At 38.1% G+C, this 15,022-nt stretch overlaps 1 protein-coding gene across 6 annotated transcripts in view; it reads left to right on the top strand.

Annotated features, from left to right (window-relative positions):
• The window catches only part of TRAPPC9 (trafficking protein particle complex subunit 9), a 448,113-nt gene that overhangs the window by 197,081 nt on the left and 236,010 nt on the right, over nucleotides 1-15,022 (top strand). For all 6 annotated transcript variants that reach the window (XM_064398425.1, XM_064398434.1, XM_064398414.1 and 3 more), the window contains one exon: nucleotides 7,760-7,913. In XM_064398425.1, the coding sequence (XP_064254495.1) occupies nucleotides 7,760-7,913 (154 nt within the window). The remainder of the gene's footprint in view (nucleotides 1-7,759; nucleotides 7,914-15,022) is intronic.

The following is a 15,022-nucleotide window of genomic DNA, read 5'->3' as shown; positions in this document are numbered from 1 at the left end:
CTGCTGTTCTGGTGCTTTGGTTTCTTAAACTGAGGGTGTCCTGGCTGTTCCCCAGCTTTGCTCTTTGGCAGAGATTCTAGATTTCCTTTTTTAAGTATGGCATCACTCACAAAACTTGCATCTAGGACTTGAGAATCTCAAATAGAATCTGTGCAACTCTAGAGGTGAAAAGAATCAATATCTGTGGCAAAATAAATATTTTAAACTCAATGGACTGGGTTAGCTTGAAATAGAAGACTTTTCAAGAGACTCACCAAAGAGTGAGTGCTCTGAACAGAAAATGTGAAGGTTGCAGGTGTGATAAAATTATACAGGTTACACTGGGAAAACAGGGACTTGAAAAATATTTTGTTTCTTTATTACACTAAATCATCTTGAGGTGAACTTCTGCTGCAGTGCTTTGGGAAAAGGGAAAATGTTACCTTTGTGTATAAAAAGAGAAGACAAGCAAGTAGATGGTGAATTAATAATTCATTATGAATGTAAAGTCTAATTGTATCTTGAAGTGACAGTCCATGGTGAAATGTGTATTCTTGCACACTGAGCATTCATGCATCCTGTGATTCTACCCAAAAAATGTTTGAATAATTTCCTTTGTGAAAAACTTACATTTTCCTTATGTTGTGTGTAAAGCTCTGCATCTCTGCATTTTCCCTGGAGTAGTCACTGAGATGGACTCCTCTCATGTGAATAATTTCTCAGGTGTACAAGCTGTCCTGGGGGCTTTTGCCCCCTAGTTTGGTTTTTGAGTAGGATCTCAGCATCCTCTCTGAAGTAACCTTTCAGTTGTGTGCCACATGTCGCAGTCATATTCCTTTAAAAGAGGAGCACTGGGAATTTTTCTTTTTTTTTTATAGGTGAAAGTGAATTGATGCTCCAGGTTTATCATGTGCAGGAGGCTGCGAGATCCTCTGAGTGTTTTGGGGTGGTGCACACACCCAGCTCCACTCCTTTGCATCATCCTGCAGGGCTCTGGGACCAGCCAAAACCATCAGTGCTGGGTCAGGACAGAGCCCAGGCTGGGAAATGATCCAGGGTGATTCATGACCAGCAGCTCTGCTTTCTCTGGGACATTCCAGGAGCAGAGACATTTGGTGGTTTTGTCCCTCAGTGCTCAGTGTGAGAATGGAGATCAGATTTGCAGCAGGTGAGCACCTGGTTCCTTCTTTTGAGGCTCCCTGGTAAAGATACTTGGAACAGAAGCACTGACCTCATTCCACTCTTATTTTTGCTGTTTGTATTTTGAGGTGGGCAATCTTCTCAGTCTTTTCCTGAGGAGATTCAGACAGCTGGAGTGATAAATGCATTACTGTAGAATTGAGTTTTTTGGTCTTGTTTGTTATATCTGGCACAAAATTCCGTGTTTTTAAATTGCATATGTTTCTTCTGAACTTCCTGCCATATGAAGGCAATAATGAATTACACAAATGAGCAGCTGAATATGAACATATATATTTTGACATTTATTTCTCTGATTATTGGTATTCCACTGAGAGAGAGGTAGGAGGTACAGTATGGCATTATTTTGGATAAAGAGAATTTTGAAATCCTTGTGTAGTTCAGCTGTGATAAAGGGAGGATATTTCACTCAATATTTAAGTATTACTGTACTTAGGCTTTTCCAAATTTCCTACTGAAAGGCTATTGATTAATGGTCTTTTATGCCCCCTATGGAAATTGGTGTATTCATAAATTGGGCTATAACCATAATTGTTATTGTTTTAAATTTCCTATTTCTTTAGGTAGCTAACAGCTTTGCTGCATGGTGATTGCCATGGGAGTCCAAATTATTTAAATGGGCAAGTGAAAAAAGAGGCAAGTTGAAGCTAATTGTTCTGCCTCTTCATTTGCAGTTTATGGTTTTCAGATTTGGAATTAGGAATTAAGAAGTTATATGCCCAGCACGCATAGTATAATCACATTTATGCAGAAGATTTATGTAGCCAACTATCTCTTAGCACTGCTCCATTTTCAAATATTACATTACATCCAGTGGAACAATTCTTTTCTGGTTTAACTTTTTATTGTCTTTAATGTTGTCGCTCAGATAAGTCTAAGCTGTTGAATATTCAGCATTATAGTTTGACTTTTATCTCCTCTTCAATTATTTTAAATAAATAATTAAGTTCTAAATGCAAATTTTTAAATTTAATTGACCTTTTTTGAGATTAATTGAAAAATTTATCTTCTGCTCTGCACGGTTCAGATATCAAAGCCATCGTTTTTCTTTCTGCAGTAGTTTTAGGCCAGGAGGAGAGACCATTACTTGTGGGTCACTTGAGCTACTGAATTTTACAGTTGTATTTTATAGTAGTGAATGAAATACAAGTTGTACTTCTAAATCTGTGAAGTAATTACAAAGTAAACACAAAGTATATGTTAATTTGCATTACTTTACAGTATTGTTTCCAGCCAATGATACATGTGTTCACCTCACAAGAGATTTGATTCTTGAGGTCCCTCTTTGCCTGTAAATTATTTTATACTGGGGCATCACGTCCAGTTTGGTGTCAATGACATCAACTTCAGGACTTGTATTTAGGGTGGAATTATGTGCACCTGAAACATGAGGTTATACATTACAAGTGAGATTACACAGTGAAAGAATCAGGCAACATTTTAAAAGGAAACTTGCCTTATGCATTTTTTTTCCCTCTTGATCGTGAGACCAAGAGTATCATCATCACTTCAAGTTTTCCTGAAATTTTAAATCATTGAGTGTACAGGGACTCTCTGCACATAAGCATTCTGCATAAGTGGCAGTAACATGGTCTGGCATAGTGTCCCTACTGTCTACTTTATATAAGAAAGGAGGATGAACAGGAAACATAATATTGAATAAAGTCTCCAACTGCCTCCTGTCAGCTTCATTTTGGAAGCAGCTTGCAAAATCCTCTGTAGATGATAGTATTTAAATAGGTAGTTAGCCATGAAGAAGAGTTTTTGGGTTCCTGTTATATTGTTTTTTCCTAAGGATAATTAAATAAGGACTATCTCTATATTTTATTCTTCCAAGCCAAGCAGCACTGTTTTATTTACTTAATGAAAGATGAAATCCACTTAAGCTGGCCAGATTGCTGCTTTTCTTTTAATACCATGCCTGCTCTTAACCTCGTTTTATTTGGAGAGTATCACATAATTAATTTCACTTTGTAGATTCAGGGGAGGACATGGAAAGATCTGAGGTGCATCACTGGTGGATGGGATGTGCCTGGGACCTGCCCACTGTCCTCCCAGGAACAAAGGCAGGAGTTTGCAGCACGCCCAGTGATGCTGCTTTACTCAGTTTTTCACCCGTGATTTTTTTCTGCCATTTTCCATTTCTGTGAAGCTTTCAGTGCTGCTTGGTTTTAACTGGCACTGCTTTGGGAAAGGGGGATTTGGAAGCCACTGGCTCAGGAGCAGTTGTGATGTCATTTGCAGGAAGTTGTTTTCCTCCCTGCAAATCCTTTCTGCTGAGCCTTTTGTTGTCAGGGTAGGGTAGGATTTCCAGTAAAGTTGCAGCTCTTTTTCTGAGAAGAGGTGAAATGAGCTGTCCAGTGCCTTTAGCAGCTCTGCACTGTGACTTTAATGGGACTTTAGGTGACTGTCATTGAGATGTTGGCTGTGCCATCAGGAGGTTTGTCACTTTTTTCCCTGTAAGCCATCCTGACAGATGACGTGAGATGATACCGTGCAGACACATTATCAGCATTGCCAATGAGCTGACCTTCTCCTCTTCATCCATTTCATTTGTATTTGAATAATTTGCATCCCTGTAACGATGCTCAGTTGTCTGAGGAGCTGTCACAACAGCTTGGGCTGCTTTCGTGACAAAACCCAGTAGTTCCAAAACATGGTTGTTTCATTATTCATGAAAACTGTTGTTGCTTTATTCCTCCTCCTGCTCAGACAAGTTTGGCCAGAGAGAAGCAAAACCTGTTTTGCATTTGCAGGATTGGATATTAATTTTTTTTTCTTTCTTTTTTTTTTTTTTTTTTGCATAATGTAGTGTTTTTATACAAATATCTCATTATTTATTGAAAACTCATCTAGTAGGAAATTTGGATAGCTCCCCATGAGGCAAAGAAGTTAAAATGGAATTCTAGTCCCTTTTCCTGGAACAAGTTTATTTCTGAACTTCTGAGTTTTAAGATCTTCTCTGTTTTCCCTGATATGTAATTACTGTGAAGGGCAAGGAACAGGTGCCCTTGCACAATGTGAGCTGTCATTATCCTGGCTGTTTGCAACAAATTGAATGCCTGTTTCAGACTGAATTGTCTATTTTTACCTTTTTTCTTTATAGATCCATAGATTCCTGTATATCACAACAAGAAAGGACAAATTTGGGGAGAGGTGCAGAGAACTCTTGACAGGAAACAGGTCACAAAGTAACTGCAGAAGGCAGCAGAGAATGACTTCTTTGGCTAAAATACATTTCAGTCTCATTATTCTGATGGTCAGCCCAGCAACAAAGTTGGTGATGTTCAAAAGGTTGCCTTTCACTGCCCTCTCCTTCTTCAGGGTGAGGTCCATGTGATCTCTAGAGATCATTTAAAAGTTGAAAAAGATCCTTTTTTCAGCTGGTGGCTGTAATTCATTGCCCAGCTCATCCGTTTTCTCATTCCATCGGCTGGCTCTGGGGATTGTTTGTCCAATTGTTAACACCTCCATGGTGAAATGCATCTCTTGAGATGGGAGAAATCTTTGTATTTAAAAAGGAAGTGAAGAAGCTGGGTTTGAGTAGGGGTACATTTCTCAGGATGAATGACTGATTTAGGTTATGGTATTCATTTTTTGTTTTGATTCTTGTGCAAAGCCTTCCCATGTACTACATGTTCCATAGGCTGAGGAAAAAATACTGAAACAACATTACAGATAAGAAAATGCAGAGACAAAACTTAAAATGAATATTTTTAGCACAAGAGGAAGCAGAATACACATGATAAAAGGCAGAAACATTTAAGGGAAAGAGTAAGGATTTAATTCGGTTGTGCTTTGCTTTGAGAGGAATTATAGTCTTGAAACATTTTATTTTATCTCTGTTTATTGCTTTCATATATCCTACCTAGAGCTGTGTTCATAGTACTGTTTTGTGGGATGTTTTTCTCTTTGTAGTTCTATTTTACTCAGACTCTTCACTTTCTAGCTGGCAAGTGAGTTGCTGGGGGTGTTTTGTAGCTTCTCATGTGACATGAGGTGCCACTGTGCTAAATACAGTATAAACATTATAAATAAAAACAGTTAGAAGATTTGAAAACTTAGTAGAGTCTCTGAGTACTGAGAGCCCTGTTTGCTAAAGCTTTCCATAACTTAGAGTTTAATAAAAGTTACTTCAAGCAGAAATGCACAATGCAGAGTTAAGAGCAATCTAGGCTGTGCTCCTAAAGCTGATGTGGATTTATTGGAGGCTGTTGGGGTACAAAGTGCTTACATGCATATTTAATTTCCAGACAAAAATTACTATACTGGCCATAATGCCAGCAATGGTCCTGCAACAGAGGAATGCAATCTGAATGCTGCATTTGCATATTAAATATTGTTAGACAGGAATATATCTCTCAAATATCAATCACTTAGAAAAGTGCAACACTAATTAGATGGGAACTGTTTTCCTGGTTCCTTCAGAGATGGATTCTAAATACTTCTAACTGTCCAGAAGCAAAGGCAATTTGTTAAAACATAGCTATAGGAAACAAACTATATTTCTGTGAGAATATCAGCATTATTGTATATATCATAGAAATGAAGTACTGGGTTTGCATCTGCTCATGTACCACAGAGGGGTGGAGTGGTCTTGGAAACAAAGACTGTGAAATTCAAAATATTCCAGTTGTGTCTTCCACATGCATTGCCTGTGGAAAATCCAGGAACCCATCCTGCCACTGCAGAATCAAATCATACTTCAATGCCAGTAAGAATTGATGTTGTTAGTCATAGTTTCAGGCCTGGTAATTTTTTTTTCCAGAATCCACTTTTCAGATTGTATCTGGGTGTTTTTCATTATGGTCTTTATTTCTGGCTTGATTCTGGCAGTTACTGTGATCCACTTTTGTAACTCATCTTTAGCTTTTGAATATGCCCAGCACTTGATGGATTCTGCATGCAAATGAAGAACTTCTAATGATCTCTTACTGCATTAAAAATAGCCAAAACAAAACCCCCTTTAGAGAGGAACAGATTAATTCCTCCGCCTTTGGGATGTGAGGATCAGCAAAGATGCAGGCTGCAGAAGTGGGAGCTTATGGAAACCTTTGCCTGAGTGCTGTATTTGAACTTTTTTTGTCATCAAATCATAGAATGCTTTGGGTTGGAAGGGACCTTAAAGGCCATTTAGTTCCACCCCCTGCCATGGGCATGGAAGCCTTCCACCAGAACGGTGAAGGGGAAACTTCAGAAGCTTCTGCTCAGATGTCAGTTTTTGCTCAGTGTTGATAAAGCCTGTTTGAATTCATCTTCCCACTGCAAACTTCACAAGCCGTAGGTACTTCCTTGTAATTGCCATCTATTTTCACCCAGTTTCTTTTGGGGTCAAGATTCTTTTAAATGAATGAGAATTATAGAAAATATTTTCTGGTCTGGAGGGATTTCAAAGCTCTTTCTTGTTGACATTTGTTACTGGTGTCTTCCTTTTGGCAAAATTAATGGAATATGTTTTCCTCTTTATAGGGAGAAATAGATAAAAGGATGATAGTAATCCCGTGTTTTTGTGAAATGCCCTTCCCAGACTGCTTCTCAGTTTATAGTTGCATTTCCTCCTGAATGATTTTCAATGCTGTTGTTTGGTCTCCTTAAGTGCAAAGTCATCTCAAGAGCAATATATTTTAATTCTTCCCTAATTATTTTTCTATTTCAGACAATTCAGGAAATTAAAGCTGTTTTGGCAGCATAGTATATTAGATCTTCCATAACCACATTTCATGTGATGTGAGCTGGTCTAAATTCCCTTTTATATTAGATTAGTGATTCTAATTTAACATATCAGTATTTAGTATGCATTATAGTGTACTATATTTAATTTGATTACCTTTTATGCCTTACCGTACATTTAATAAAGCAATTATTTAACCATTTGCTACCAATGAATTTTACTGTGATATTGAAATTAATATGGTCTGTAATTCATGAAGATGCACAAAGCAGGAGAGAAGTGTCTTTGTAAAAAAAAATGTCAAGGGCCACATTAAGGCCCTGCTTCTGTGGTTATTTTGTTTTTCCTTCCTGAGTTTTTCAAGGAAAAGTGAGGAAGTTGCCTTGTGAAACCAATGGGCTCTCCAAGTGCGTTACAGTTCACTTCAGGAGACACTTTCATTTATAATACTCTGCTTCCCTTTTGTATGGGTTGCTATTGATAAATTACTTTAAATAGAATATTCCTCAGCTTTTGGCCCAGTCTTGTTGCTTTTCTCAGCAAGTTTTGAGCACCTACCAAGAGCAGAGGCAGGTGAGCCTCTGCAGGAGGGAGGTGAACCTCTGCAGAACCACAATGAGGTCATCTGCTTGCAACTGTGAAATAATTGTCTTGTGCACCACTCACAAAGTCATTAAGATGTTGACTGAATATTTGTAAAACATTTTTACCATCAACAGGCTTAGACTTCTGTTTTTAGTAGCATAAACCATATGGTTTCTATATCATTAATTACAGACTGGCTGCCACTGGAACCAATATATTGATATTGTAGTGCCTGTGTTCACAGTAGTCTTCAGTTTCTGCAGAAATAATATCAGCAGGAATGATGTTGTTGGCTTTTTTTTTTTTTTTTTTCGTTTGCTACAGCATGGCTATCCAAGTGGACAAGTTCAATTTTGAGAGCTTCCCAGAATCCCCAACTGATGGGGCACAGTTGGCGAATGCAAAGCAGCTGGAAGAAGAAAGGCAACAAGCAAGAGGCCTGGAGATTAACAGCAAGCTGGATATTTGCTGGAAAATTATATCCTTTCATAAATACTTGCTTTAAAAGTTTATAAATAGATGCCCTCTGGTACATTTTATTTTATAATTCAACTCACTTCGTGGCAGTGTTACTGAAAAGTAATTAGAACTATGAAGCTTATCATAATTATAGACTGTTTAAGGTTAATTGTGCTGTATATTATTTAGGCGATGCTTGGGTCATCCTATAATGGCTTTTTCTGAGTCACTGGGCATGTCATAAATCCTGTGTGTTTTTCCCAGCTTTTAGGGAACTGAGGAAGTGTAGTTAAGATTGCTGAGTAGTAGATTCATGGGGTCAAATTTGTCTATTCTCCCCCACACTGAGTAACTGAATCATGAAGAAATTAATGAAGCTGGATTTAGAGAGTTTGCATATATTTAATTAAATTTGGGTAAATTAGAACATATTAGAATAATTTATTCCCAAGTCTTCTCTATAGATTTAGTAATGTATCTAATCTTAGGTAGCTTTTTAAGGCTTAGACAGGACTTGTGTGATGACTTAGTCATTCTAAACGTAAAATCCCCACAATAATTCTAAATGCAGTAAAATATTGCCTTATGATTATTAATAAGAAATAGCATTCAGTTTAGAGTTAAAATAAACCAGTGGTGTTGCTATAAATTTCATGATTTCTATAAAAAAAACTTGTGCTTGGCTTGTCAAAAATACACTTTCTCATGATTTTCTTCAGGAAACATTCTGTACAGTAAACAGTCCCCCAGGCCATGTGATGGTACTCAGCACTTCCCTGGAGATTTATATTTTTCACTCAGATCATCCTCAAATTCACATGATAGGGAGTGGCAGAAGATGAGAGAAGAATAGCAATCAAATCATGCTTGAGCTGTTTGTACTTTTAATTGTACTTTTATCCAGTGATCTGAAATGATGTTTCATTACTAATTATTGTGAGGAAGAGCTTCTCTACTGTGAGGGTGGCTGAGCACGGGCACAGGTTGCCCAGAGAGGCTCTGGATTTTCCTTCCCTGGAGATATTCAAGAGCTGTCCTGGACACAATCCTGAGCTCTGGGGACCCTGCTTGAACAGGGGGTGGACAAGATGACATCCAGAGGTCCCTTCCAACCTTTGCCATCCTGTGATGATTAAATCACATCAGGATTTGTCAAAGGCAAGGCTGGAGACATAAATGAGATTCCTAATGCCTGGTTCAGTCCAGACTCCCCAAGCAACATTTCAGAGAGCTCCTTTTATGCAAAAAATGTCAATATTTAACCAGAACTGACTTAGAAAATGTCTGTGTTATGGGAAGATATAAATATTCTGTGATAGCATAGATGAATTCTTACACTGGAATTGAGTGCATGGTTGTAATCATTTTGTCAAGGTGTAAAAATTCATCCTCACTCATTCCAGTTGCTGGGCAACATGGTTTACATGCATTCTGTGTTCTGGATTTAACTCCAGTTTTGATCCTAGAACCATTGTGGCTGACATGCCTTAGACTCCAGTAGAACAGTGTGAGGGTTCTCTATATTAAATTCAGTGCAACCATTATTTTTTTTTTTTATTTTTAATACTTGTTAGGATTTTTCTCTCTGTTCCAGTAACTAAAACTAATCTAATTAATTAAAGGAAACACGTTTCACATGTGCTTGAAAATCCTTGAAGAAATGTGTACATTCTTTTCCAAGTGTCATGTCCCAACTAGAGTTAGTCTTTCCCATAGCATTGTAGAATCATTAATGTTGGAAAAGACCTCAGTATACCTCCAAAATCATCAAGTCCAAACTTGGACCAAATACCACCAACCAAACCACAGCACTGAGTGCCACACTGAGTCCTTTCTTGAACACCTCCAGGGATGGTGCCCCCCTTGACCACCTCCTTGGGCAGTCCCTTCCAGTGTTGACAACCCTTTCCATAAAGAAATTCTTCCTTATGTCCTACCTGAACATCTCTGGCTTCATCCTTTTATTTCTTGCAGCAATATTTAGATGTGAACCAGTCAATTAAAAAAAATTCTTCTCTCCATTCTGCTAAGTGTAAGAAACTTGATTTTTGAGTTATTTTTCTCCCATCAGAGTAATTGGACACAGGTCAGGAGAGTTTATACTGGTGGACAGACAGGCAGAGAAATGGATGGATAGTTCAGCTGCTTCAGCCTTGTTTTCCTTCAGTAGTCAGCCTCAGTGCAGCCAAGAGAGGAAAAGTATTTGCAAAATTACAAAGGGGTAGAATTACTGATAGTTCCTCCTAGAGGAGGCATTTTTGCAAGTCTCTTGAATGGTAATGCCAAGTGATCCCTTTGTTGTCCATCATCTCTGAACTGCTTACAGCTCCCCAGGTAACTTTTCTGTCCTGACTGTGTGCATGACATGGGAAAGTGATGGGCTGAGGTGAGTTAATGTCACAGAATCTGCCCTGAGGTGTGACCCAAGGCCCATGCCAGATGCTTATACCCGGACTGTGGCATTTACATTTTTTGAAAAATCCCTTTACTCAGGATTTTTCTTCTGGGAAGCTGGGAAGCCTCAGAGAAAAAAGAAAACAGTATTATTTTATTTGCTTCTTTTGTGTTTTGCTGCTTTAGAATGTGTTTGGAGATTGTTTATCCAACAGGTGGTTGTTTCATTGGTTTCATGTGAATTGTTTTGACTTTTTGGCCAATTAGAGTCAAGCTGTGTCAGGGCTCTAGGGAGAGTCACAAGTTTTTATTATTTTCTTTTTAGCATTCTGTAAGTATCCTTGCTGTATTCTTTACTATAGTATAGTTTAGTATTCTTTAATATAATATGGTATCATAAAATAATAAATTAGCTTTCTGAGAACACAGAGTAGATTCATCATCCCTTCCTTCATCTGGGAATCCAACAAATACAATACAGGACTTGCAAAAGCATGTGGAGGAATTAGACTGTGCACAGGGAATTATTAGGAAATGAGGGATGAGACAATTGAAAGCTTTTTGACCAAGGACAGAGTTGTCCAACACAGTGAGGTGCTGTGTGTTTGCTACAGACCACCCAAACCAGAAGCAAAGCTGGATGAGCTTTTCCTTAAGGACTGGAAGAAGTGTTCCAGTTGCAGGTGAGCTTATTTCTGAAATGTTCTCAGGACAGTTTTTGTGTATAGGTGTTGGATGGTTTGATTTGGAAGGTGCTGTGTGAGACCTGCTCCCTGAACAAATGATCCAGCTGGAGTGTTTGAAGTTTGTCCTGAGATGATGGAGCTCAATATCCTGAGGGAAGTGAGAAAGGCACATGGCAGGATAATGACTCTGGACTTGAGCAGAGGAGACTTTGGGGAAGGCAGGATTGGAAGGATTTCTGGATTTGGTCCCAGTGAACTTTCTAAGACTCCAAGAGCAGCCTCCTCCAAGCCTGGGAGTTACAGCAGTCAACAAAGTTCATCTGACCCTTGGAGCAAGGTGTGTCATGAGGAAACTGTTAAATTCCAGTTAGGTACTAAGAAAATTCCTTTTCACAATGAGGATGCTCAGATACTGGAACAGATTGTCCAAAAGTCCTGTAAAATTGCTGTCTTTGAAGACGTTAAAAAATTCTGGACAATGCCTTGAACAGCCTGGTGCAATTTTAGTATTTTCCATGCTTGGAGCACAGGGCTGGACAGTGACTGGAATTGCCTTTCAATATAAATTATTCTGTGATTTGTGCAGCTGGGCAGAGGGCTGGGTCAGAGAGTGACTTCTGAAAACTAAACTCTTTCCTTCATCCATCTTCTGCTGTCCCCAGGTTTGATTGCAGCCAGAGAAATTTTCTAATGTACTGTGAAGGAATTGCTATTTCAGTGAAATGGGACTATAACATTTTGGGGTAATTTTCTTGAAAATATTCTAAACCTAGCCCTAACAGCCTTTAAAAAAGTGAGACAGACTTCCAGTGCCACCTTAAATATCATGTTCCATATTTAACTTTTCTAATAGTTAGACTTTTTTTTCTTACTTCAGCCTTAATATCTGTGATGTATAGGAAGTCTGTCCTATTTGCAATGTTTCCTTACATTTTTTGAATTGTATTTTGTGCTCCTTCCTCAGTTTGTTTCCCATATTTAAACCTAATTGCGAAAATTTCTTTCAAAGCACATTTTCTTTCAGTCATATTGCTGATTTTGTCCTGCACTACAGGTCTATTTTTCTCAATATGTGGGATCCAAAGCTGGAGGCAATACTGCAGGTGAGATTTCTCACAGAATAAAATTGGACCTTCCAGGTTTCAGAGATGATGTTTTTTTCTGAGAACTATTCTTTAATTCTATTGTCTCATATATTTTATATTTTTTTTGCATGTGGTCCAGCATAACTGACTGAATTATTATTCCCAACTTCCATTTATAGATTTGTTAATTTCTTTTAGGGTGGTACTTGGAACTTTCATCATTTCATCTCAATGATCTTCATAAATTCCACTCATTTATTAGGTTTGTGAGCACTGCCATCTTTTCCAAATACATTAAAATTATGAATGTTTTTGTGGTTCATCATGGAGGCAGCTAATCAGGATTTTGAAATTATTATCTATCAGACAGAACCTTGAGTCATCTCATTTGCTTGACAGCAAATCACAGATAACTCTTATTGAAATACACTTTTCTGTGTCCATTCCACTTTTGATGACTTTATCTTGATCATAAATATGAATCATCAGCTATGAGAGTATTACATCTTGTGGAACTTCTGTGCCTCAGTAAATGCTTCTTTAAATTTCTATGCTGCTTCTTATTGTTTGCAGAAATAACTATTATTTAAGACCCTAAATAACTGCTTATAATTAGTTTTAATATTAAAATGTCTCAATAATAATCAAACAGAAAGCTTAAAATATGAATAAGGCAACTGCTGTAAGTAAAATGTGCAATTCATGCAGATTTATTTTTAATTAGTGTAATTCTTATTTATGAACATTTGCTGTTTTTTTATGGTTATGTGCATTCTCCCACCTGCATTTATTTGTAAAGGACATATTTATTGAAAATAATTTCTTTTAGTATGCGAGAGGTGGAGTGCTGTAGGAAGAAAAAAAAATGAGTAACTTCCAGATAGAAGCCATTTTTAAAAACCAATTGTCTTTTTAAGCAGTAGGTTTTAGGTAACAGACTGTGTTCTAATTGTGAATACCCAGCTACACATGAGGCAATCCAGGGAGTGTAAAAGACCAAAGTTTTCCCTGGGGAAATAACTGGTTCATTTGACTGTCATTTAGGTTTTTGGTATGAAACAGTTTCTATCATATCCAATCTGTTGCTACAGAAACGTGAAATAAGGGTGTCAACTGTGAAAAATTAGGTTTTTAGGTTTGCTTTGGTTTGTTGTTTTTTTTTTTTAAACAGCATCTGGTGGTTGTGTGTTTGTTAGCTCTGAGGCCCCCACTGGGGCTGCTTTGATTGTGCAGATGAAAATATCTTGAGCTGTTAAATATGAACTGTTGTTCTGGAAGCTGGAAGTCAACTGTTGGCATCCTGGCTGATGCCTGTGTTGTTAATAACAAAGATTTGACTTTAGGAAATGAGGCCTGGGTCAGCAGTGTGGCTCCAACAGAAGAGCAGGTTTGTGATGGCAGTGAGACCTCAGCAAAACGTGTGGAGATTTGGTTAAGTAGATAAATTCTGCAAGGTCAGACTTAACCTTGGCAGCCTGTACTCGTGTTTATCTGGGCAGTCTTTTTCAATGAATTTTAAATCCTGGATCTTACACTTGTGTCTTTTATCAGCTTTGACTTTGAGCTAAGAATAAAAGGGTATCTTGGCAACCCCTGTTCGACTCCTTTGCTTTCATTGACTTCTAAAGGCTTTGTCTTAGGCAAACTCTGGAGTTAAGCTTTTTTCTCTTGTTCCTTTTATGTTTTCTTATTGCATATTTTGGTCGGTTTTCATCTCCAAGGTAATGAGTTTGTTGCAATTTTCAGTTTTGTATTTGTCCTATACTGAACAATTTAATGTGATTGCCTGATAGTCAGGAGAGAGAGATCAGTGAGATGGAATTGTATGATCCAGATCCCTCTGTAGGTCCATGTGAACACATAATTCCTTTATGTGTTTATTCCTTTTTGTTTTAACACATCCACTTCTTTGGTTGCATCTCAACCTCACCTTTCCCTCCTTTGCCACCAGCCTCCTTTCTGCTGTTTCATTCAATGATCTCATTAGACAAATTCAATTTATTTCATGAGTCAAATAATCTGTGCATGGCCTAGCCATTTAAATGCTACATTTTTCTTTCACATAGAATTGTGAAAGTTGAAATTTCTCATCAGTTCTACAATCCATGGCCATGTATCTAAGATAAATTATTACATCAATTTGTTTGACAAATAAACAAATAAGACCCTGAACCTCCATATTAATCTACAAGAACACGCACTGAGCTATTTCTTGGCTATAGAATTCATTTTGCCACTAGATGACAATAAGCAGTGTGCTAAAAATGAAATTGGTGCTTGTGATGGAATAAGAAAATTTATTAATCTGAAAATTTGGACTGTGAAAGCTTAAACTGCTTTTGGGTTATTACATTTTTTTTTCTCTGTTAATAAGTTTGTGGGTTTTTCTGGTGGGTTCCTTTTTTGTTGTTGTTGGTTTTAGTGTTTTATTTTTGTTGTTGTTTTTTTGCCCCCCCCTTTTTTTTTTTTGTTTGAGAATTGTTTTTGGGGTTTTTTTTTAAAACATTTTTTAGCTTTTGCAAAGAGCCATTCAGTTTGATTTCTAAATTTTTTCCTGAAATGTGTGACCAGAAAACCACCAGTAGTATCTCTGAATGGTTCAGGCTGGAAGGGAGCACAGTGGGGTCACCTGGTGCCACCTCCCTGCTCCAGCAGGGCCATCCCAGAGCACAGGCACAGGTTTGTGTGCTGAGGGTTCTGGAATATCTGCAGGGAGGGAGACCCCACACCCTCTCTGGACAATCTGCTCAGTGCTTGGTCACTGCACAGGAAAGAAATTATTCCTGGTGCCCAGGAACTTCCTGTGCATCAGTTCCTGCCCGTTCCTCTGTCTCATTGCTGGGCACACCCAGCAGAGCCTGGTCCCTGCTCTGAGCCCTCCCTGCAGACACTGACAGACAGGGATGAGGTCCCCTCTCAGCTTTCTCTTTTTAAGGTTGAACATCCCCAGCTCCCTCAGCCTT

The sequence above is a fragment of the Passer domesticus genome, chromosome 1, assembly GCF_036417665.1.
Source record: "Passer domesticus isolate bPasDom1 chromosome 1, bPasDom1.hap1, whole genome shotgun sequence".
Taxonomy (NCBI): domain Eukaryota; kingdom Metazoa; phylum Chordata; class Aves; order Passeriformes; family Passeridae; genus Passer; species Passer domesticus.
This window is presented reverse-complemented; position numbering and strand designations above follow the sequence as displayed.